Raw genomic sequence first — 26,832 nt, forward strand, 5'->3', positions numbered from 1 at the left:
TCCAGGCTGTGTTCCTTTGGGTATTAACTTATAGTACACTTTGTCAGTGACTAATGGTTTAATGTATTTGTATACAAGTCTGTATATAGTTTTTTCTTTTAAGTACCAAGGTGCTCTGCTGTAGTTGTTTGAGTTTGGATCAAAGTTAAGTTTTTTGAACCTACTACCATCTTCTAGAATCTTATTCATTTTATCATTGTAATCTTTTGTGTTCATTATCACAACTCCGTTACCTTTGTCCATATTTAGGCACCTAATGTTTTTATTCCTTGCAAGGTTTATTAGTGTTCTGTGTATTGCCTTGTTTTTGTTGGTTGCACATGCTTTGTTGCTCTCAGAAATAAACTTTGTGGTACTGTTTCTTAGACTTTCTAGCAAGTCATAATTCAGAGTTTTGTTTTCTTTTGAACAAACATTTTTGGTTTGACTCTCAATAGAAGCTTTAGTTTTTATTTCATCAATGTGTTTAGGCATAATGCTTCGTTTGAAACCAAACATCAATGCTGATTTTTCGCTTAGTGACAACTTGTAGGAACTTAAATTGATTACACAGTCTGGCGTTTTTATGTATCAAGACATGAAATTTGTAATCCAGACTTGCCAAGAAGGTAAACTACCATATCTCGATACACAGGTGACAATAAAAAACAACAAGTTTATAACATCAATATTCAGAAAACCAACAAGCACGGGCGTGCTCATGAATTTTAACTCGTGTGTACCGCAGTCGTGGAAGAGAAATTTAGTAAAAAACCTGAATCACAGAATCAAAAATCTCGTTACAGAAGATTTACAAAATAACGAGTGGCAAAAGGTAAAAGAGCTGTTGATGAAAAACTCATTTCCGGCCAAGTTTATCGATGAACAAATACAAAAGAAAGACACCTTTGAGACAGAATTAATTGAAAATAAAGATGATAAGAAACAATTCTTTACAATACCATATGTTAAAAAGACATCAGAGAAATTCGCCAAGAACATAAAAGCAGTATTTGAAAGCATCGGGGTAAAAGTACGCATTACTTATAGATCAGAAAAAGTAGGGAAATATTTCTCCCTAAAAGATTCAATAAGTAGCTTGTATCAGAGTTGTCTTGTCTATAAATTTATGTGTCCAGGAGATCTGAACAACCAGTACATTGGTGAGACAGAAAGACAACTTTTCGTCAGAATTAAAGAACATGTGACCCCAACCAACAGTGCGGTGTTTAAACATATTGAAAATTGTGTATTTTGTACTAATTGTAAAAATATTTATAATTGTTTCAAGGTTATTAAAACGTGCACTTCGTATAATGAATTATTATCTTCTGAAGCTCTACTCATAAAAAAATTCCAGCCAAATTTGAATAATCAGCTTGGTCCTGATAAAGGATCAAGAGTAACTATAAATGTGTTTAAATAATCCATTTTGTTTTAATTGTTTATAAAAATCCATTTTAGTTAATTACTTGTCGTTTTAATTAGTTGTGTTTTTTACAAATGATATAATTTCACTCAATTTATTTTGTCTTAGTTTAACTAGAGAGTGTTTAGTATTTTGATAAGGGAATATGGACATTCCGAAAGCGCTTAAGTTTTAATAAAGTTTATAATGAAAAAATTTGTTTGTCTTGTAGTTAAATGGTACTTAATTGCATTAAAAGGTCTAAATATATCTGAATTATACAAGAAAACTGCAAGTATGACCGATGTTAAAGTTTATGAATTAAGAAAATTAGAAAAACTAATGATTAAGACAAGTATGAGAAGAATGGATATTAAATATTTAAAAAAGTGCGAAGAGTTAGACTTAATTCCTGAATTTTTGAAATTCAGGCCACCAAAGTTAAACGTTTATGAAAACGTGCACAAGTATTACCGTAAAGTTCTTTTAGAACAAATTAAGATAGCCAAAAAAGAGTTTCATTCTACAAAAAGATCAAGAGATGATATCATGTACAATCTCCGTGATAGGTTAACTATATGTCAATATCAATTGATATTACAGCAGATCAGAGATCACAGCATCAAATGTATGGTGTCGGATAAGAGTAAAACACACCAAAAGAAGCTCTTCAACTTGTGGAACAAACAGAGAAAAAGTAAAACGCCAGACTGTGTAATCAATTTAAGTTCCTACAAGTTGTCACTAAGCGAAAAATCAGCATTGATGTTTGGTTTCAAACGAAGCATTATGCCTAAACACATTGATGAAATAAAAACTAAAGCTTCTATTGAGAGTCAAACCAAAAATGTTTGTTCAAAAGAAAACAAAACTCTGAATTATGACTTGCTAGAAAGTCTAAGAAACAGTACCACAAAGTTTATTTCTGAGAGCAACAAAGCATGTGCAACCAACAAAAACAAGGCAATACACAGAACACTAATAAACCTTGCAAGGAATAAAAACATTAGGTGCCTAAATATGGACAAAGGTAACGGAGTTGTGATAATGAACACAAAAGATTACAATGATAAAATGAATAAGATTCTAGAAGATGGCAGTAGGTTCAAAAAACTTAACTTTGATCCAAACTCAAACAACTACAGCAGAGCACCTTGGTACTTAAAAGAAAAAACTATATACAGACTTGTATACAAATACATTAAACCATTAGTCACTGACAAAGTGTACTATAAGTTAATACCCAAAGGAACACAGCCTGGAAAAATGTACGGTTTTGCTAAAAACCATAAAACTGATTGTCCTCTTAGACCAGTACTATCAGCAACAAAAACCCCAGAATACGCCTTATGTAAATGGCTAGAGACAGAACTTAAACCATACTTAAAAAGTGACTGGATTATTAACTCAAGCTTTGAGTTTGTTGAAAAATTGAAAGACTTTCGACCATTGAACACAGACATTTGTGTCACATTTGATATCAAGAGTTTGTATACCAACGTCCCGTTGGAGGAGACTATTAATAAGGTTACGAAAGTAGTATACATAGACAATCCTAGTTCAATATTTGCCCGATCAAAAATGACTCAAACAGTATTTAAAAATCTTCTAAGAGCATGCTCACAGAGCATCTTTATGTTCAATGGGACCATATATCAACAAACAAACGGTTTATCAATGGGCTCTCCTCTTGCCCCTTTACTGGCCAACTGGTTTGTCAGTCAATTGGAGACAGAGCTGCTCAACAAAACTGCAAGGCCAAGAATGTACTGCAGATATGTTGACGACATTTTCTGCATTTTCCAAAATAAAGAACAAATAGATCGGTTTGATGAAAAACTCAACAATATGCATCAAGACATGAAATTTGTAATCCAGACTTGCCAAGAAGGTAAACTACCATATCTCGATACACAGGTGACAATAAAAAACAACAAGTTTATAACATCAATATTCAGAAAACCAACAAGCACGGGCGTGCTCATGAATTTTAACTCGTGTGTACCGCAGTCGTGGAAGAGAAATTTAGTAAAAAACCTGAATCACAGAATCAAAAATCTCGTTACAGAAGATTTACAAAATAACGAGTGGCAAAAGGTAAAAGAGCTGTTGATGAAAAACTCATTTCCGGCCAAGTTTATCGATGAACAAATACAAAAGAAAGACACCTTTGAGACAGAATTAATTGAAAATAAAGATGATAAGAAACAATTCTTTACAATACCATATGTTAAAAAGACATCAGAGAAATTCGCCAAGAACATAAAAGCAGTATTTGAAAGCATCGGGGTAAAAGTACGCATTACTTATAGATCAGAAAAAGTAGGGAAATATTTCTCCCTAAAAGATTCAATAAGTAGCTTGTATCAGAGTTGTCTTGTCTATAAATTTATGTGTCCAGGAGATCTGAACAACCAGTACATTGGTGAGACAGAAAGACAACTTTTCGTCAGAATTAAAGAACATGTGACCCCAACCAACAGTGCGGTGTTTAAACATATTGAAAATTGTGTATTTTGTACTAATTGTAAAAATATTTATAATTGTTTCAAGGTTATTAAAACGTGCACTTCGTATAATGAATTATTATCTTCTGAAGCTCTACTCATAAAAAAATTCCAGCCAAATTTGAATAATCAGCTTGGTCCTGATAAAGGATCAAGAGTAACTATAAATGTGTTTAAATAATCCATTTTGTTTTAATTGTTTATAAAAATCCATTTTAGTTAATTACTTGTCGTTTTAATTAGTTGTGTTTTTTACAAATGATATAATTTCACTCAATTTATTTTGTCTTAGTTTAACTAGAGAGTGTTTAGTATTTTGATAAGGGAATATGGACATTCCGAAAGCGCTTAAGTTTTAATAAAGTTTATAATGAAAAAATTTGTTTGTCTTGTAGTTAAATGGTACTTAATTGCATTAAAAGGTCTAAATATATCTGAATTATACAAGAAAACTGCAAGTATGACCGATGTTAAAGTTTATGAATTAAGAAAATTAGAAAAACTAATGATTAAGACAAGTATGAGAAGAATGGATATTAAATATTTAAAAAAGTGCGAAGAGTTAGACTTAATTCCTGAATTTTTGAAATTCAGGCCACCAAAGTTAAACGTTTATGAAAACGTGCACAAGTATTACCGTAAAGTTCTTTTAGAACAAATTAAGATAGCCAAAAAAGAGTTTCATTCTACAAAAAGATCAAGAGATGATATCATGTACAATCTCCGTGATAGGTTAACTATATGTCAATATCAATTGATATTACAGCAGATCAGAGATCACAGCATCAAATGTATGGTGTCGGATAAGAGTAAAACACACCAAAAGAAGCTCTTCAACTTGTGGAACAAACAGAGAAAAAGTAAAACGCCAGACTGTGTAATCAATTTAAGTTCCTACAAGTTGTCACTAAGCGAAAAATCAGCATTGATGTTTGGTTTCAAACGAAGCATTATGCCTAAACACATTGATGAAATAAAAACTAAAGCTTCTATTGAGAGTCAAACCAAAAATGTTTGTTCAAAAGAAAACAAAACTCTGAATTATGACTTGCTAGAAAGTCTAAGAAACAGTACCACAAAGTTTATTTCTGAGAGCAACAAAGCATGTGCAACCAACAAAAACAAGGCAATACACAGAACACTAATAAACCTTGCAAGGAATAAAAACATTAGGTGCCTAAATATGGACAAAGGTAACGGAGTTGTGATAATGAACACAAAAGATTACAATGATAAAATGAATAAGATTCTAGAAGATGGCAGTAGGTTCAAAAAACTTAACTTTGATCCAAACTCAAACAACTACAGCAGAGCACCTTGGTACTTAAAAGAAAAAACTATATACAGACTTGTATACAAATACATTAAACCATTAGTCACTGACAAAGTGTACTATAAGTTAATACCCAAAGGAACACAGCCTGGAAAAATGTACGGTTTTGCTAAAAACCATAAAACTGATTGTCCTCTTAGACCAGTACTATCAGCAACAAAAACCCCAGAATACGCCTTATGTAAATGGCTAGAGACAGAACTTAAACCATACTTAAAAAGTGACTGGATTATTAACTCAAGCTTTGAGTTTGTTGAAAAATTGAAAGACTTTCGACCATTGAACACAGACATTTGTGTCACATTTGATATCAAGAGTTTGTATACCAACGTCCCGTTGGAGGAGACTATTAATAAGGTTACGAAAGTAGTATACATAGACAATCCTAGTTCAATATTTGCCCGATCAAAAATGACTCAAACAGTATTTAAAAATCTTCTAAGAGCATGCTCACAGAGCATCTTTATGTTCAATGGGACCATATATCAACAAACAAACGGTTTATCAATGGGCTCTCCTCTTGCCCCTTTACTGGCCAACTGGTTTGTCAGTCAATTGGAGACAGAGCTGCTCAACAAAACTGCAAGGCCAAGAATGTACTGCAGATATGTTGACGACATTTTCTGCATTTTCCAAAATAAAGAACAAATAGATCGGTTTGATGAAAAACTCAACAATATGCATCAAGACATGAAATTTGTAATCCAGACTTGCCAAGAAGGTAAACTACCATATCTCGATACACAGGTGACAATAAAAAACAACAAGTTTATAACATCAATATTCAGAAAACCAACAAGCACGGGCATGCTCATGAATTTTAACTCGTGTGTACCGCAGTCGTGGAAGAGAAATTTAGTAAAAAACCTGAATCACAGAATCAAAAATCTCGTTACAGAAGATTTACAAAATAACGAGTGGCAAAAGGTAAAAGAGCTGTTGATGAAAAACTCATTTCCGGCCAAGTTTATCGATGAACAAATACAAAAGAAAGACACCTTTGAGACAGAATTAATTGAAAATAAAGATGATAAGAAACAATTCTTTACAATACCATATGTTAAAAAGACATCAGAGAAATTCGCCAAGAACATAAAAGCAGTATTTGAAAGCATCGGGGTAAAAGTACGCATTACTTATAGATCAGAAAAAGTAGGGAAATATTTCTCCCTAAAAGATTCAATAAGTAGCTTGTATCAGAGTTGTCTTGTCTATAAATTTATGTGTCCAGGAGATCTGAACAACCAGTACATTGGTGAGACAGAAAGACAACTTTTCGTCAGAATTAAAGAACATGTGACCCCAACCAACAGTGCGGTGTTTAAACATATTGAAAATTGTGTATTTTGTACTAATTGTAAAAATATTTATAATTGTTTCAAGGTTATTAAAACGTGCACTTCGTATAATGAATTATTATCTTCTGAAGCTCTACTCATAAAAAAATTCCAGCCAAATTTGAATAATCAGCTTGGTCCTGATAAAGGATCAAGAGTAACTATAAATGTGTTTAAATAATCCATTTTGTTTTAATTGTTTATAAAAATCCATTTTAGTTAATTACTTGTCGTTTTAATTAGTTGTGTTTTTTACAAATGATATAATTTCACTCAATTTATTTTGTCTTAGTTTAACTAGAGAGTGTTTAGTATTTTGATAAGGGAATATGGACATTCCGAAAGCGCTTAAGTTTTAATAAAGTTTATAATGAAAAAATTTGTTTGTCTTGTAGTTAAATGGTACTTAATTGCATTAAAAGGTCTAAATATATCTGAATTATACAAGAAAACTGCAAGTATGACCGATGTTAAAGTTTATGAATTAAGAAAATTAGAAAAACTAATGATTAAGACAAGTATGAGAAGAATGGATATTAAATATTTAAAAAAGTGCGAAGAGTTAGACTTAATTCCTGAATTTTTGAAATTCAGGCCACCAAAGTTAAACGTTTATGAAAACGTGCACAAGTATTACCGTAAAGTTCTTTTAGAACAAATTAAGATAGCCAAAAAAGAGTTTCATTCTACAAAAAGATCAAGAGATGATATCATGTACAATCTCCGTGATAGGTTAACTATATGTCAATATCAATTGATATTACAGCAGATCAGAGATCACAGCATCAAATGTATGGTGTCGGATAAGAGTAAAACACACCAAAAGAAGCTCTTCAACTTGTGGAACAAACAGAGAAAAAGTAAAACGCCAGACTGTGTAATCAATTTAAGTTCCTACAAGTTGTCACTAAGCGAAAAATCAGCATTGATGTTTGGTTTCAAACGAAGCATTATGCCTAAACACATTGATGAAATAAAAACTAAAGCTTCTATTGAGAGTCAAACCAAAAATGTTTGTTCAAAAGAAAACAAAACTCTGAATTATGACTTGCTAGAAAGTCTAAGAAACAGTACCACAAAGTTTATTTCTGAGAGCAACAAAGCATGTGCAACCAACAAAAACAAGGCAATACACAGAACACTAATAAACCTTGCAAGGAATAAAAAAAAAGGTGCCTAAATATGGACAAAGGTAACGGAGTTGTGATAATGAACACAAAAGATTACAATGATAAAATGAATAAGATTCTAGAAGATGGCAGTAGGTTCAAAAAACTTAACTTTGATCCAAACTCAAACAACTACAGCAGAGCACCTTGGTACTTAAAAGAAAAAACTATATACAGACTTGTATACAAATACATTAAACCATTAGTCACTGACAAAGTGTACTATAAGTTAATACCCAAAGGAACACAGCCTGGAAAAATGTACGGTTTTGCTAAAAACCATAAAACTGATTGTCCTCTTAGACCAGTACTATCAGCAACAAAAACCCCAGAATACGCCTTATGTAAATGGCTAGAGACAGAACTTAAACCATACTTAAAAAGTGACTGGATTATTAACTCAAGCTTTGAGTTTGTTGAAAAATTGAAAGACTTTCGACCATTGAACACAGACATTTGTGTCACATTTGATATCAAGAGTTTGTATACCAACGTCCCGTTGGAGGAGACTATTAATAAGGTTACGAAAGTAGTATACATAGACAATCCTAGTTCAATATTTGCCCGATCAAAAATGACTCAAACAGTATTTAAAAATCTTCTAAGAGCATGCTCACAGAGCATCTTTATGTTCAATGGGACCATATATCAACAAACAAACGGTTTATCAATGGGCTCTCCTCTTGCCCCTTTACTGGCCAACTGGTTTGTCAGTCAATTGGAGACAGAGCTGCTCAACAAAACTGCAAGGCCAAGAATGTACTGCAGATATGTTGACGACATTTTCTGCATTTTCCAAAATAAAGAACAAATAGATCGGTTTGATGAAAAACTCAACAATATGCATCAAGACATGAAATTTGTAATCCAGACTTGCCAAGAAGGTAAACTACCATATCTCGATACACAGGTGACAATAAAAAACAACAAGTTTATAACATCAATATTCAGAAAACCAACAAGCACGGGCGTGCTCATGAATTTTAACTCGTGTGTACCGCAGTCGTGGAAGAGAAATTTAGTAAAAAACCTGAATCACAGAATCAAAAATCTCGTTACAGAAGATTTACAAAATAACGAGTGGCAAAAGGTAAAAGAGCTGTTGATGAAAAACTCATTTCCGGCCAAGTTTATCGATGAACAAATACAAAAGAAAGACACCTTTGAGACAGAATTAATTGAAAATAAAGATGATAAGAAACAATTCTTTACAATACCATATGTTAAAAAGACATCAGAGAAATTCGCCAAGAACATAAAAGCAGTATTTGAAAGCATCGGGGTAAAAGTACGCATTACTTATAGATCAGAAAAAGTAGGGAAATATTTCTCCCTAAAAGATTCAATAAGTAGCTTGTATCAGAGTTGTCTTGTCTATAAATTTATGTGTCCAGGAGATCTGAACAACCAGTACATTGGTGAGACAGAAAGACAACTTTTCGTCAGAATTAAAGAACATGTGACCCCAACCAACAGTGCGGTGTTTAAACATATTGAAAATTGTGTATTTTGTACTAATTGTAAAAATATTTATAATTGTTTCAAGGTTATTAAAACGTGCACTTCGTATAATGAATTATTATCTTATGAAGCTCTACTCATAAAAAAATTCCAGCCAAATTTGAATAATCAGCTTGGTCCTGATAAAGGATCAAGAGTAACTATAAATGTGTTTAAATAATCCATTTTGTTTTAATTGTTTATAAAAATCCATTTTAGTTAATTACTTGTCGTTTTAATTAGTTGTGTTTTTTACAAATGATATAATTTCACTCAATTTATTTTGTCTTAGTTTAACTAGAGAGTGTTTAGTATTTTGATAAGGGAATATGGACATTCCGAAAGCGCTTAAGTTTTAATAAAGTTTATAATGAAAAAATTTGTTTGTCTTGTAGTTAAATGGTACTGAATTTCTATTACTATTAGTTATGTTTTGATCTATACGGTATTATATTTTACATCTTTTAAAGCTTAAATTATTACATATAACGTTTTGCTTTAAATATGAAAAATTTCTGTAGATTACCTTCTATTTAGTAAGGGAATATAGATTTGTATTTGTTTTGTATAAATATAAAAGCTAGTACAAATAGAAAGTACTTATTATACCAGTTGTATATTCGTTAACAAATTTTAAGTAACATTAATACAGTTTTACTTAAACAATCGTTTAAAGTAACTATATAACGTTTCCTATTTATTCAATAGTAACTTAAACAAATTGAGATTTTGTTTTAAATAAATTTACTATAAATGAGATAAATAACTATATAAAACTAAACAAAAACTTTTTTTTAAACTTAGTAAACATACTAACATCTCTAATTAAATCTCTAACTTTTTATAAGTTATTTGTACCCGTATGAAGTTTTTTTTTTTTACTTTTAAAATAGAGTCAAGCACTTTTAAAAAACTTTTTTCTTAAATATAAAGTTATTTGATAGTTGTTAAAATTAATTGTAACATTTAAAGCTTCAAAACAAACATATAGCTTGTAACAAAGCTACATACCAATTAAGGTACTATAATAAATCATTTTATATTTATATTTTTTTAGTAAAAATACTTTTGAGCACATAGTTTGAATTATTTAAAAAACTAATTCAGTTGTACGCGACTGAATCCCATATTTTTCTATTATAAAGATTTTATTTATAAAAAGTTTTAGTTATTAAAATTAATTTATATAAAAGTTTCACTTTGAAAAATTATAAATATTTCAATCTAAATTCAAGTTACTTAATGCAATATTGAATTGTAATTTTATTTTACTATACAAACTATAGTGCGTTTAGCATGCGAATATAGACATCTTTTTTAAACTGAACTAGTTATTTTTAATGAGTAAAAACTAAAATATACTTTTTTAAATGAGCTTTTTTGGTGTGAAACTTAAAAAAATACAAAAACAATTTTTTCTTAAAAAAAAAAAATAAAACTTTTTTTTTATAATGACGTCATCTGCAAACAACACAAGTTATGGTAAATGGTTTTTACATCATAGTGTGTTGTTTTTCTTACTACATATTAGCAGAGAGTTAGAGACTATTTGAACGAGCATGAAGCTCGTTTAAATTTTTAGTTTAAGTGAAAAAATTTTATATGAAAACAAAAAAAAAATTATGCATTATAATTATTATTAGCAAGTACTTTTTGTTTTAAATATCTAATAACCTTCAAGTTTTGTAATCATATTGATTACAAAAAATGAAGGAAACCAAAAACTATTTTTACGAATTGATAACGAACCAGGGTCATTAGCACAACCATTTGACATGTTATATTCATTGTATAAAATAATTTCTGTGTTGAGTTTATTTAAAGTATAATTTAATAAACTTCTAATTATCTTTCGTGTTAGATTTTTCCGTTTTGAGTTTTTTAATCATATTCAAAAATATATATCGCAGTTTTTCTATTCTAGTAAAATTAGCATTGATTTTTTAAAATCTATTTTTTTAAGAATTAAATAAAAAATATTGTTATGACAACATAAAGATGTAATAAAATTATTTTTCTTAACAGCAAAAATTGGAAAAAATCATTAGATTTGAGTATTGCATTAAAAAAAAGACATTTAATTTTTTTTTTTCATTACATACCTTGTACATTTAATTTTTAAAGCTTCGTTTATTTCTGGCTTTCACCATACTAATAATAAGAATTTTTATATTACTTAAAATTCCCACAACACAAAATCAACAATATTTATAATGCATATATCAAATTTAAATTTAATAACGATTTCGCTTTAATTTATTTTAAATATGATTGTACAATCATTCTTTACAATATATAATTTTTTACAAGTGACGTTATTAATTTTTAAAAACAAAAAAAAAAAGTAAATTTCATTTTTGTTTTTACGCAATTTCCTAAGAAACAAATTTTTTATATCAAATAAAGTTATACGAGCATTAATCTTGCCAATTTGTTTATATAAAACTAGTTTTGTTACATATAGCAAAAACAGGTATGTATTTACTTTTTTTTATTAATTACTTTTATGGTTAGTCACTAAGTTTCACTCGTCTTGATTTAAATTAGGATTATGAGTACTCAATTTTATAGATACTACATTTAATTTGCTTATTTTAAAGTCAGCAGAAATGTTATGTATGGTAATCATAGTATTTTAAACATTTTACTAGAAGAATTTTTACATTAGTTATTTGAAAGAGCTCATAATAACTTATATCAAAAGGGAGTTTTTACTGGTAAAAAAAAAACATATATCCTTAAAAATAAAATTAAATTTAATTTTATAAATAAAAAATATTTACTTAAATTTTTTTAATTTTAAAGACAAAATTCAGTAAGATTAATATTCGTAAAAAATTTATCAAATACTATGAACTACATATGGTACCTGACATATCAATTTTGTTCTTTTTTCTAAAATACTGTTTTAAAAAATATCAATGTAACCTCGGTTAAACAGTTTTGTTGAAAAATAATTCAAGTTAAATAATATTTGCAAAACATTTAATTTAAAGTATGTATATAAATAATTAAGTTTCAATTACTGTAGAGAATAAAAGTTTTATACTGGTTACAAAATCATTCATAAGTATAAAGCTGGATTTTTTATTTATAGTTAGCTGTTTATAGTTGTCTATAGAACATTTTTTGTTTTGAATATATTCAACAAAAGCCTTTTTAGCTCAGAAATGATTGTCAAATAAAAAATGAACCAAACTATTTATTCACAAAGCTTTCATCAGTTATTTGACATTATTAATGTAATAAACTGGTGTTAAAAGTCAAAAACTAAAATAAAAATACATAGTTTAAAAAAACAGGCGAAACTACTAAAATTACAAAAATTAAACAATTTAAAGTTTACTTATCTACACAAACTAATTGAAAGTTTTTTTTATAGTCAACTGCACAATAAAACATTTCACTAAATACTTAAAATTTATTTAAGTAGTACTTCAAGAAAATCAAAAAAATAAGGTTATAAACACTACCTTATTATTTTTATCATATCATAAGGCACTTTCATATTTAATTTTTTGCTTGAAAAAGTCGCAATCTCTTGCCACAAAATCAGGTCGCGAATAAAATATACAATTTGCATAAATCTATTTAAATAAGCTCTTTACATGCCAGTAAATTGAGCATTCTTTTTTAGTCAAGGCAAATAACTATAAATATTAAGAAAAGAACAAATTTGTATACAACAAAATTGATATATATATAAACTTACAAAAAATACATCATCTTACTAAAATGTATTTTTACTATTATACTCCTCTATAAGAAACTGTGTTGTGTTTAAACTAAGTGAATACTTAATTTTATTGATTCTTTATAGTCTAGATTATTAAAACATGGTTGTTCCAAAAAAAAAACTTTGTATGCGTCATTATTTTAAGGATCTCCAGATTGTTAATCTAATTTTCATTAGTTCTAAAAAAAACACAAAATTAAATTTTTATGTTTTTTTGTCCTTAATAGATTTCGTTAAAAAATTAAAAGCTTTAAAAATAAAAAAGTATATACGTGAAAACTTAGTAAAGAATACGTCCTGGACAAGACGTTAAAAGGTATCCGTGGTGTGCGACTTGATAACCGAAAGGTTTTTTCGTACACCAGGTCTTAGGAACAAATGTTTTAGCGTACTTTTTGTCGTTTAATAACCTGTTTATATATAAAAATAAATTACAAGCTTCGTGCTTGTTTTAAATTTTAGTTACTTGTTGTCATAAAAACAATCTTTTTCCAAATACCTAATGAAATATATTTCAGTATTAAAAGTATATACACCAAATTGTTTTTTAAGTATGGCTTAGAAATTTTAAGCAGCTCTGCTCATTTGTTTATAATTAGTTTTTTATTGTTTCATTCTTACATTTGTTAAAAAAAAATTTGATTGTAGAAAAAGAAAGTACAAAAGTTTACAGTAATAAAAATATATTTATTAGTATTTTACTAATTGAAATAAATACTAGTTTAAAAGCAAAATTATTAAATTTTTACAAATAAAATTTGATTAAAACTGACCAAAACCTTTAGATTTTTTTTTCCAAAAAAAAACAAGTAAAATATTTCTAAACACTAAAAAAAGTTTTAGCTTTGTTTATACGAAATATTATCAAAACTTTGCAAATGCACGTACAAAACAATTCAAATTAAAAAGTTTACTTTTTACTTAAACTAACTTGAAATTTATAGCTCAGGTTTATATTTATATAAAAAAAAAATTAATGGAAAAATAGAAAAGTATATTAAAATAAAACATTTAAAACAATTGATAGTTAATATTTTCTTTAAACAAAAGTATTATATATTTTGGGTGAAAAAAAATTTCATATAAATGTTAAACAAACACTTATAAGAGACTATTAGTAACTTTAAAACTATTTTAAAGAGATTTATGCTCGCTTATAAAGTTGTGATAAAAAGCTTATAAATGACTATTTATTCTGAATTTGTTTAATTTGTTTGAATATAATGAAAATTAACGAATTGTTGATTTGCGTTTTACTGTGCATGACGTCACTTGTGGCATAAGTTTACTTTAATTTTGTTTCAATTAAATTTCGTCGCAAAAAGTATACGATGTTTAACAAATAAAAAACTTATAATAATTATTATGAAGTTCTTAATGAAATCATAGAAAATAAATTTCCTCTAAATCATAAAATAATATAAGTTAAATTAATTTCTCTGATTTTAATTATAACTTTTAAATAAATTCACTATATCTTAGCTGTAAAGACTGATTTTTAAACAAGCACAGCTTGAAGCGCAAAACTATAATCGACTTGAAATATTTATTAAAAATTAGTTGTAGAGTTTAAGTACACTATTGATTTTTGTTAAAATTCAATTGGTTTTATTTAATTAAGTTAAATATCTACCAGATTTTTTTTTAGATATTTACCATTAGAATGTTTAAAAGTTTATATTTGTTTTGCGTTATATAATTATTTAACTATATGATATTTATTGCATCTATAAAACCATAAAAGTTATATCACCAGTTAAGTATGGCACATATTGAATTATTCTTCATTAAACTTTTATAGTTTAGTTTATTAAGTTCTTAGAGATTTAACATAGTTAAAAAACAAAGAAAAAAATACTGTATATTAAGAAATTAAATCTAGCAAATTTTTCACAAACTCTGGAAAATTCTAATAACATTAACAAAACAATATTAATCATTATTTTTTGAAATACAAACTTAGTTGGAAGTATAAACAATTTTTCAGTTTTATATTTTTTTGACAGTTAAAATTAATACTAATTATTTTTAAAATTACACACGTCGTTGAAAATTAAGATAAACCTCAATACTTAAAAGTATATAAATATGCATACTTAACAAAGTACAAGTTTGTATTTAGTAACCAATGTGGGTTTTCTGTTTGGTTTGGTTAACTGAACTAGGTCTTGATGAATAAAATATAAAAGCTTTAAATTATAATTTTATGGGTGAATGTCTAAAATGCACGAAAGGTCAAACATCCACAATTATGCTTTTGCACGAAAATACTTTTGCACGGCGTCAATTTTGCACAAGGCGTCACTTTTGCAGGGGCAGATTTTTTTTTATTACTTTTAGTTGTTTAATATTTTTTTTTTACTTTTATTATCACCCCTAGCCCATATCCTCTGTCGGTATTTTCTTATGTTTTTTGTGTTTTTTATAGTTTGTTTTTCATTTTTGATTTTATTTTATTGTTCTTTTTTTTACTAATATTTTAATTAGGTATATATTTTTTTATCACTCTTACCCTTGACCCTCACCTTTTTATTTTCTTGTTTTTTTATGGATAGTTAAGCTTTTTATTTTTCTTGTTTTTTCACTTATTTTTTTTTGTTTATTTATTCTCGTGCAGAGATGACCCTTCGTGCAAAAATTACTTAACGCAAATGTGAACATGGTGCAAAAGCGACCCTTTTTGAATTTTTGACTCTACGTTCAAAAATGTCTTCATGCATATTAACCCGTTTCCGTATTCTATATACATTTATGAACGCTTCAGTTTTCTGCTTTAGCTTACGTGATGTCATAAATAAATTGTTATCAGAAAACGTTTATCGTTGCAAGGGGTAGAGTTTGAGACTAATGTTTTTAACTATAAAAAAACATAAACAGTAGAAGTATTTTATGACTTTCTGCAGATATACAGAATGTATTTTAATTGTTATTGGTTTTTTTAAATTTGTTAACATACATTTATATTCCCACAATTTCTTAAAAAATGGGTTTAGAAAAGTAGTAACTTATAGTAAATAAAAATTTGTGTAAATTTTAAAATTTAGCTAGGGATAACAACTTATAAAATTTAATTGTCAAAAATATAGTGAATGTACGACAAGCATGAAAAATAAAAACTAAAGTTCAATTTTAAGAAAAATTAAACTTCAATAACATAGATAATCGAACTTACTATTTTATACTAGTAAACTTATCATGATATAGTTTCCGAGCTTTAAACACGTAGAAAACTTCGAAACGTTTATAATAAATGTATAAGTTATATATATTTAAAAACATAAAACTTAACTTTTATTTTATTTTTAAAATTAATGACCTCCATAGAAAACTAAAATCTGTTCAGGAAAAAATTGGTTGAAAAGTCTGAAAAAAAAACCAATAGATAAATTTTTAATTTTTTCATAATAAGTATTGCTCTTTTTACGTTGTAATTCCTTTAAATAAATACAAATTTAGTTATCTTTAATACAGTGAAAGCCAGAAAGAAACGAATTTCTGAAAATTAAGTGAATATTTTATAAATAAAAGAATGTTTGTGGTATATATGAATATACATTTTTATTCATAATTCTTTATTAGATCACATTAGGCTAAAAATATTTTTTCTCTTGAGATAATTTTTTTTGATGCTAACATAATGTCGTCGTTAAATTTGTTTTTGTTTAAATATTAAAAACAGTTTCTAAAATATTAATTATAATTATAGTATCAATAAATAGTTGCGATTAGTAGTTTTCAACTATGCTTTAATATTTAGAATGTGAAATCTACCATGTAAGGTATTGTTAACATATAAGTATAAATACACTAAATATAACATGTTAACTGGTTGTGCTGATCAAACTGGTTAGTAATCAGTTTCGTTGAATTAGTTTTGTTTACTTTTGTTTCTAGAACAAAAAAAAAAAAAGAAACCTGAATATATTTAAATAACTAATTTGAAAAATATGCATTTATAATAACTATTTATAGAATTTACCGTAAAAAAATTACCAGCTTTCTGTTATCTGTAAATAGATTATATAAATGAATATTTTGTTACGAACTTTTGTTAAAATAATCAACCTACGCATTGCTAGTATGTAAAAAACTAATATTACTTATTAATTTCTTATTTTAGTATCATAAATTTCAAGTTTTGTGCTCGTTGAAACACTTTACCACGCACGGTTAGAATATAAAAAAAACACATTTTAACGTAAAAATTACTTTAACTTTTGTTGTTTGCAGATGACGTCACTAGAAATAAACAATCTCTTTATTTCTAATTTTAATTGAGAAAAACTTCTTTTTTTTAAGTTGTCATTAAACAAATTGTTATAGAAAACTTAATTTTTTTTAGGAAGTAGAAGGTACGTTTTACTAAATTTAAAATATAAGTTATGATAAAACTACAATTTTTGAATGTGATTACGGTTACTGAAACATATAAAATTCTTTATTTTATTGTTAGGCAATTTTTTTTAGATTTAGTGAAACATTATAAAAACTAAACAGCTTAAATTATTTTTTTCAAACAATTTTAGTCTTTTTAACAAAAAAAGTGTATTGAAGTAGAAGTTTAATGTATTTAAAGCAACTAACCTTAGAAGGTTTTTATTTACGAGTATGACACTCGTCCAAAGTTTTAAAAATTGAGAAACACAATTTTTAGTAATAGTATTATAATATGTATTCACTGATTTAGACTTTAACTGATTCTTTTTTGAGCATGTCGTCAATAAAAATAAAAAATGCAAATAAGCTCATTTCTTATAAATAATGTTAAATTTAAAATAGTTTTGTTATACAAGCTTTGTGTTTGTTGCCTGTATTCAAATTACCTTCACATTTAAACTGACACTCGGTATACATTTCTTTCATAGTAACAACGTATACTACTATAATGAACTTAACATAATATTGTTTAACTTACAGCTGTATTAATTAAGCTTCAAAAGTTTAAGTTTAAACGTTTCTGATATCAATTTAGAAGAAATAGTTTATTTTATAAAATTTCAAATTTTGCAACTCTATGTGAACAGTTATTAGACAAACTAATAATATTTGTGTGTAACTAACTGCTTGTATTTAAATTTTATATATTTTGGTTTTAACAAAGTCATAATTGTAAAAGTAGCCTAATAAGTGCGTACAAAGTTACGTTTCACCTTATATTAAAGCATGAATTTTTATACAAAGATAATAGAAAATATGTTTATTTTGATATATTGTGTTAAACTTATACGTTACTATGGTAGGGCCGTTTAAAACAACTTCTGAAAATCAAGCTTGCCTAAACCAACGTTGTTTATATCGTATTAAAATTTCGCACTAGAAGGTGTATTTGTTCTATTACTTAATTTTGTTTCTTTTTGAAAATGTCATTTTTATAACCAATCTTGATTTAAACAATATTTATTAAACAACTTTTACAACAGTTTAACTAATTTGTTCAGATATTCCGAGCAGGATTCTCGTCAAGATACACGTGAAATACAGTTTCTAAGTATTACAATAGTTTATACGGAACTGACACCTAATTTAATTGATCTTTATAACTGACATTTTAATTTTGCACACGATGTTAATCTCAACCACTAAAACATTAACATGTACAGGAGGACTCAAGTAATGTGACGGTTAACACTATAATTATAACTTTTTTACAAATGTCTAGAAAACTTCACCTTTTTGACAATGATTTTAAAAGTTTTTTTTATAAATTAAATATAGTATTTAAAATCGTTTGTCAAGCTAATCGTTTGTAAATAAAGATATAAGTGAAAAAAAGTTCGCTGAAATATATAAGAATAAAATTCACAGTACTCTTTTTTTTTATAAAACTAGAATATGATTCAGTGTAATATAAAGTTATACTTTTTAATGGAGCTATGCAAATGTAAATAATACAACGTGTCGTTACAGTTATCTAGTTTTAATCACTTCATGTACATCAATTTACAAGTTAGTTCTTAGCCTAAAATAACTTATCAGAACAATTTTTAAACTAACATAAATCAATGAAGTAAGAAAATGTTTACGAACATCAAGCTCGCAACACATAATTATAGTTAGACATATAATTGTCTTTTAACTGAGTTATCTTTTAAACAGATAACAATTTGTCTTTTTCTTACAAAGAAGTTATACATAAAAATGTTTTGTTATGTAGAAAAACTTAAATAAAACATTCGATTAAGTTCTTAACTTGTTTCCAAAATTTATAGCTGTAGAGTAAAAAGAAAATAACAAATATGAAACTGTGCTAAAACTATAATTTTCACTACAAATAAAAAAAAGTTTATTCTTTTTTTTGATATTTTAAACAGGTAACAGTTTTTAACAAAACTGTATCTATTTACTATTTCAACAGTCTATAAATAAAACTAGCTTTTTCATATAAAAAAACAACAAAATAAAGTTCGTGTTTTGAAAAAAAAAACATTTTTGCTATATGACAAGAACTATTTACACTACAAACTTTTGCAGGCTTGTTCTTAATTTATTTAAATAGATAAAGTTGAACACAGTAAAAACGTTTAAGGATAAATAGAAGTACAATAGAACAACTGAAACTTTAAAATTATGTTACTTTAAAACAGACGAAATTGTATTTGAAATTTTTATATTGACGTCATAAGTATTAAAAATCAAGTTAACGCTATAGTTTTAATTACTAAATCATGTAGCTTTTTTTTATGATTGAACTATAGATATATAATGAGTTTTAAAATAATCATCTAGCTCACAATAAGTTTTTATAACAATTAAAACGAGTTTTTATCAAGCTAAAGTAATTGTAGTTTAAGCTTGGCTCGTTATTTTTTTAAACAAAATAATGCTTATAACCTTGATTTTAGTTTAATTATGTATGTTCAAAAAAAAAAATGTTAAGAAATAATCTGAGACCAAAGTAATTTTTATCTAAGCAAAATATATAAACGTTATAGCTTTTCTGTAGAAGCAAGAAGATTAAAAGTTCTTTTTTAGTCGTAATGTTTATGTAAAAAAATTATACAATTGATAAAATTTTAATAATTAATTAATATGAATTTAATTAAAAATGTATATCAATCAATTAACAACCATATTTTACTAAAAAATTTATTCTCTTCAATTTTAATGCTATTAAAGTTCAATTAACTACTTTTAAAGTTGATAGTATTCAATAGTTTAATTTTTCCACAAGATAGGAAGCAAACTTATAAAAACTATTATAAAAACAATACTTATTTTAGCGTAGCAAAATATGATATAATAATATTAATAACCTAATTGAAACTATATATTTGTTTTTTCTTTTAACTTATAGAAAATAACAATTAAAATAATAACTTTTGTAATTTGAAGCTAATGTATATACACGAAAGTTATAATTCAACACTAGTTTTATTGAAAATAAAATGTAGTATATATATTTGTCTGGTCATTAAACATATAATAATTGTTGTTTAACAGTAAAATGCAAACTCTTTTTTTTCTTATTTGACTACATTAGGTATACAATCTAAAACACTTTTTTTAACTAGTAAAGTACTGTCTTACTACAAAAAACTTCTGATCTAAATGAAATATTTTTATTAAAGAAAACTACTCGTGTAGTTTTTACTTACGTCCTGTCAATTAAAATGTAATTTATACCTTAACTTAAAAATATTTACAAATCAACTTTGACTATACTATATCTTTTCTTTAAGAAATTTTATACGAGCGTCAATCATAAAGCATATTAAAAATTCTGAACACGTTTTGTCAAAGTAAAATAATAAATTAGTTTAAATAGTAAAGTAAATTAGAGTTTCTTTGATTACTTAATTTTGTCAGTAACGCATAGTGATAAATAAACAACAACTTTTCTCTTATTTAAATAGATTATTAGGTAGTGTGTACGTTATAAATATTACGAGCTTAATACTCGTACAAAAATCCGATAAATGTTAAATACAGTTTACTAACAACTTTCTTTAATATATGCATTTTATTTAACCTATAACTTGTTATTTAGTGTGCATGACGTCAATTGAAACTAAGCAAATAACTTTTCGCAATCAAAATAATATCAATTATAGAATTTAATTAAAAATTTTAAACTGATATTGTTATATAAGTTTTTTTATATAGGAAATTTGTTTTTTTTTTAGATAAATATATTTAAACGTTTTATTTTTTCTTTCTTAATATTTAATATGTAAAAAACTTTTAACTACTACAATATAAAAGTATGATTAAGTTAAAAAAACAATTAAATTATATAATTTATATACAATTTTATATGTAAAAGAGGGAAATAAATGTACATACTAGTTTAGTAGCGATTATAAATTGGTGAATCATATGCAACTTTCTAGTTTAACATTAATTTTAGTTATTGATTTAACAACGCAGTATTCTAGTAACAATCTTTAAAAGTGTTTTTTAATTGAAAACCTTATTTATGATTCTTAAGGCATTTATAATTTTGGGATGACTACAAAGCAAAAACAAGTTTTTTTAATGCAAATTATATCAGAAGAAAGTTTTGTAGATTTAAAAAACTGTATACATAACTTTATACACCTTGTTTTCATTACAGAAAAAGACTACGTGAAATGAGTAATTGTAAAAATTGCGTTGATGAAATGAAATAATAGTAATATTTCATATTTTTCCACTTACTAAAAATACTGATTTGAAATAACACAAAGTTTCCAAATCCAAAACTTAGTCGAGCATTAAACTTGTTATATAAGCTCTTATCTTATTGTAACTTTTCAAACTTCAGATTTGATGAAAAGTCAAACCCTTTTTTTATATAAATTGTTAGTTTAGTTATACTGATGTAAACATTCATAATACAATATTCAAATTAGCATAATTAGTTATTAATACACTTTTACCGATAAACAACACTAAATATTTGTTGTAAATATTTAATATTTTGAATTAATATCACTTAAAATAAATACTTAAAAACAAACAAAGTTTTAATTTTTTTTTACTTTTGAAAACTGACGTTTATATTAATTTAAGTATGAAAAAACTTCTAATACATAACTGAAAGTACATCGCTTAGACTATTTCATCCAACTCACAGTTTATATTATTTTAAAAACAACTTTTTTCTTAACTGAATTTTAAATGTCTAAATAATTTAAAAAAAGTTTTCAAAATCAAAAGGACGTTAAAAAAAGATGTTACTTATCGTTAGTTGTTTTTATAAATAGACTAAATTCAATTACCAAATGTTTAAGGTATCTTTTTAACTCAGAAGCAAAATTTTGCTTTTTTTTTGGGACATCTTGACGATTGAAAGTAAGCTAAAACATAAATTTTAGTACAAATTTAGATAATTTTTAGCAATTAATGCATATGACTACTTTATCGAATTTTGGACGATTTTTATTCTTGCTTACTCAACTATTAAAACAAAAAAAAAAGACTAGTATCGATTATTTTTTTCTAATAAGTTACTTTAATTTTAATTTAAAATAAAACTATTGCTACTTTAAAACAATTAAAAGATTGTAAAAATCTTAAAACGCGTAGAATGCGTTTTTGTGATGATTGCTACATGTACAAAAATTTGCAGATTAAAACTTTAATTTTAAATTCTTAAGGTCCCATACAACATTTATACGGGTTGTTTTTAAAAAGTGTTAAAAGCGCAGCGGTAGTAAAATCTAGGAAGCCAACATTTTTTGTGTTGTTTATGTATGTGTTTCCCAATTTTTACATTTATCTATATTTATATGACTTAAAAAAAATATTTAGAAGCTAAAAGAATTGGGAAACGGATGTACTTTACTGTACAGTATTTTAATTTTAAAATAGTTTTGTAAAGAAGTAGTTATATCTGTATTTGTTTTAAAATTATTTTCAATTAAAAATTTAAGGCAATCAATCTAAATTTCTGATGTAAAACGTATGTTAATACTGTTTATGTGTATACTTTATTTTAAGACCATTAAAAGCTTTCCGTTTTTTTGATCAATAATTAAAACAAAAGCTTGCTAGTAAAAATCTAATAAAAGATGAAGTAATGCTACTTAAATTTTAAAAAACTAACGAGAACTTATATTCAACGTTTTAAATCAAACTTAAGTTTTATAACTAATGCTTTCAACTACAATTAAAAGAAATAACAGCTATAAGCAAAACTTAAATATTTACAAAAGCACAAACATTACTACATATAAAATATACGTTGAGCTTGCTGCTCGATCAAATATTTGACAAGAAAGAATGGTAATAATATTGATAATAAATTTTTTTATACGTAGAAATGTAATCTTAAACGTATTGCTTTTGTGTAAGACGTCAGTAGATTTTTTTTGTTTCTATGTAAAATTATTGAATTGAATAAATATATTACATTAATTCTATTATAGGATTGTAGTGAACATTTTTTATAAAGTAATGTTTATTGAAATTGTTAAACTACAATCAAAGTGTTATATTCTTAAATTTAGATTGTCGTGTGGCAAAACGTAATGACATGTTTAGAATAAAACAACAAAATTAGTTATTTTATTAATTGCAAGTTTAAACCTCAAAAACTTATAATACAAAATTTAAAGATACAATTTTGGTTGTTTAAGAAAAATGTTCACATTTTATTAAAAAACAAGAAGATACAATCATACAAAACTATCAGTTTGACATCATCTATATTTGTAAATAACGTCACTTAGAGACTAACACAATTTCGTATTCTCAGTGACATCATAGAAAAGTAAGTTAAAGCTTAAATCTATATAAAAAAAATATTCTAACTGAAAATTGAAAAAAAGCGTCAAAATTAGTTAACATTAAGTAAAACATTATATAAAAACATTACAGCTGCTAGTAAATTAAGTTTAGGTTTAGACTGAAATTTACTTTTAAAACTAACTATATTCTTAAAAAACTAACTTAACATTCTGATAAAAAAAATTAGTTCAAATTTTAGATCAAAATCGTTTATTTCTCAAAGTAACCTCACACTAAAATAGTCAAAATAAAATTTTTTATACAGTAAGAAATGTGATATTTTGCTTTTACTAATACAAAAGCTTGTTTTGTTATGTCTTTTAATAAATTCAAAATACCTTTATTTAGAAACAGTAAAAAGTATTGAATAACTAAAGTCAATGACTACAAACAAGTGATATAAATGTTAAAATACCCACAAACGAGTATTTGTGTGAGTTTAAAGAGATTGTGTTTATTAAGAGTAATAAACACTACCAACTTGAATACATCAAACAGTTACATTAATTAAATTTAGACGCACAAAAATACAGTTATTAAAACTAAGTTATAAGTGGCTATAGTAAATAAGAATTACAAACTACAATTTTAAATTGTGTTGAAAATTGTATTTTCATAAAGTATTAACACTATTAATAGTATTTATTTTATTTGAATAAGTGTTTATTCAATTAGAATAAATTCGTTTGATTAGTTTCAGGCGAGTGAAACATTGTATTAATAATAAAATTTAAAAAGTATAATTGTAAAGTATTAATTCAAAGAAATAAGACTAATATAAATCTAAACAGAAAACTAGGTTGTTTTAAAATATATCATTTAGAAGAAATATGTTCATCAGTTTATACTTCTAAGATAAATTGTTATTAGTTATGAAATTAGATTTGGTAGCTGTAACTTGTTTATTGTTGTTTGTAGAAATACTAAGTTACAGAAATTACTCAAGATACTGTAGCATAGAAATATGTAGGACTGTCAGAATTTATTTTTAAAACTGTCAAACTCATCTTGAAAAGAGTATAAAAGAGTATTCATTTGAAATATATTAACTCCTATTTACGTTTTGAACCTTGACATCAACTGTAGAATTAAAAAACCAATTTGAGTTATAATTAAACATTTCTGAATAAAGCTTTTAGTTTATTTAACCATGACTCACCGATATAAAATTGGTTCAAATCTATATATTTTTTCTACTAATATTTCATGTACTTTAAATTCAAATTATAATTGCTAGTAGTTAACATAAAGTATATTTTTATTTTACAATATAAATGATTAGTTTTAAATGAACAATAACCTGCAAAGTGAACTTCAAAAAGAAAGATAACATATATGAATGAAAGTTAAAGTATTATAAAATATCTTAGATAGTATTTAGATGCATTATAATGCTTTATTAGAAATAATTTTATAGACGAGCTTTTTTTTAAATTCAGCTATTTAGAATGTTTACATAAGTATACGAAAACTTTTCTTTTCAAACGAATAAAAGAATCATGTGGTTATATGAAAAAAAAAGATATAAGTTGTGTTTTTTAAACTATCTTATTCTCCGATTTCTTAGAAAATATCAAGTCAAGTGTAAGGTCTTTAAATTAATTGAAGTTAAAATTATTTTTTAATATTAGTAGCAGCCAGTTAAGCTATATAAGCTAAGTTTACAATATGATAAAATTTTGTTTTTAAAAAATTCTTTTACTGCAAACGATAAATTATAACGATTAATGATAGAAAAGATGATGAGTCACAGAAATATGAGACTAAAACTTAATTTTAATGCGTATGGCGTCACCTAAATGTCAATTAAAAAAAGTTAAAAATCATAAAATATTAAGTTTTACAAAATGATTTAGTGATTAAATTCATGTTGTTTGTTGCGAGCTTGATACTCGTTAAAAATCCCTGGGCCTTTAAAAAAACAATTAACTTGTTAAAATACACAAATATTTTTAAATAACTTATCTTTTAGTTTGTTTTTTAAAAAGTATGACGTCAACAAGGTTTAAAAATGTAATACAGGTCTATTTTGTTAATACAGTACAAAACTCTAGACACTAATTTTGTCTTCTTATAAATTTCCTTTTTACTAGTTAATCTATTTGTGAAAAAATAAACATTTTATTTTGTTGCTTTATTAAAAAAGTTTAAACTCTAATTTATTGTTAAGTTGATATTTGAACATTTACTATTTTGTATTTTAATAATTAATTCTGATGAAATAGTTGTTCCAGTACAACAGCATTTTGTAACAATTTCGTTTTGAATTAGTTAATTAATTGTTTTGTTTGGATTAATTTTAGAAACATTAATTTATTACGCCATTAAAAAATTTTGATTGTTTTAAAAGTTTTCAGAAAAATTAGTTATACTTAAACGTTGATCATATTTTTTGTCAATTTTAGACAATTTTTAGTTAAAAAATATTTTTTAAGTAAATTATCATAGTAAAAAATCGTAGCTCACACAGTTTTAATTAAAAATTAAAAAAAAAAATAAATAGCAAAAAAACAGTATATTAAATTTGAATTTTTTATGTAAATAGGTAGAAGTAGAAAAAATTTATTTTTTGCATTTAGCTTTTAAATTCATATCAAAGATTACCATACATTAGGACAACCAATTAAACTTTTGATTTAAAGTGTTGATACTATTCTTGCATTTATTATAATTTAAAATAATAAACTTTACTTCGTCTTGTTTTAAAAGACTTAACGTAAAAAAAATCAAAAGCTTAGAAAAAACTTTTAAGAAATTAATGCAAGTTAACATAACAATAAACCTAGGGATAATGAGCCGAGGGTAATTCAATTTTTATAACAACTTTATAATAAATTGAATTTTAATTTCATTGTCAATAAGTAGAAGTAGATTAATCTTTTTTTTTTTAATAAAAGCAATCAAACAAAATCTAATATGCAAAAAGTTGATACTGCTTATGGAGGTACTTTGGACGAAGATTATAAAAAATGTTTTTGTTTTTGCTAGCTAGTAAAAGTCTTTTATTTTTTTTTATATTTTATTAAACTAACGAGTACTTACACTCAAACTTTAAAAATCTTAAACTTGAATATTATAATTATTAGTTTTGATATCAACTGTTGGGTAATTAATACATAAATAAAAGAAAAATATATATTTAAAAATACAAAG

The 26,832-nt window shown here is 25.6% G+C and overlaps 1 protein-coding gene across 1 annotated transcript in view; it reads left to right on the forward strand.

The window, feature by feature from the left end:
• The first annotated feature begins 7,746 nt into the window (after positions 1-7,746).
• Positions 7,747-26,832, forward strand: part of LOC145838132 (uncharacterized) — a 58,588-nt gene continuing 39,502 nt past the window's right edge. Inside the window, exons 1-2 of the mRNA XM_082945678.1 lie at positions 7,747-7,825; positions 7,976-9,208. Of these exons, the coding sequence (XP_082801804.1) occupies positions 7,747-7,825; positions 7,976-9,208 (1,312 nt within the window). The remainder of the gene's footprint in view (positions 7,826-7,975; positions 9,209-26,832) is intronic.

The sequence above is a fragment of the Thalia democratica genome, chromosome 6 (genome assembly GCF_965202585.1).
Source record: "Thalia democratica chromosome 6, ktThaDemo2.hap1.1, whole genome shotgun sequence".
Taxonomy (NCBI): Eukaryota; Metazoa; Chordata; class Thaliacea; order Salpida; family Salpidae; genus Thalia; species Thalia democratica.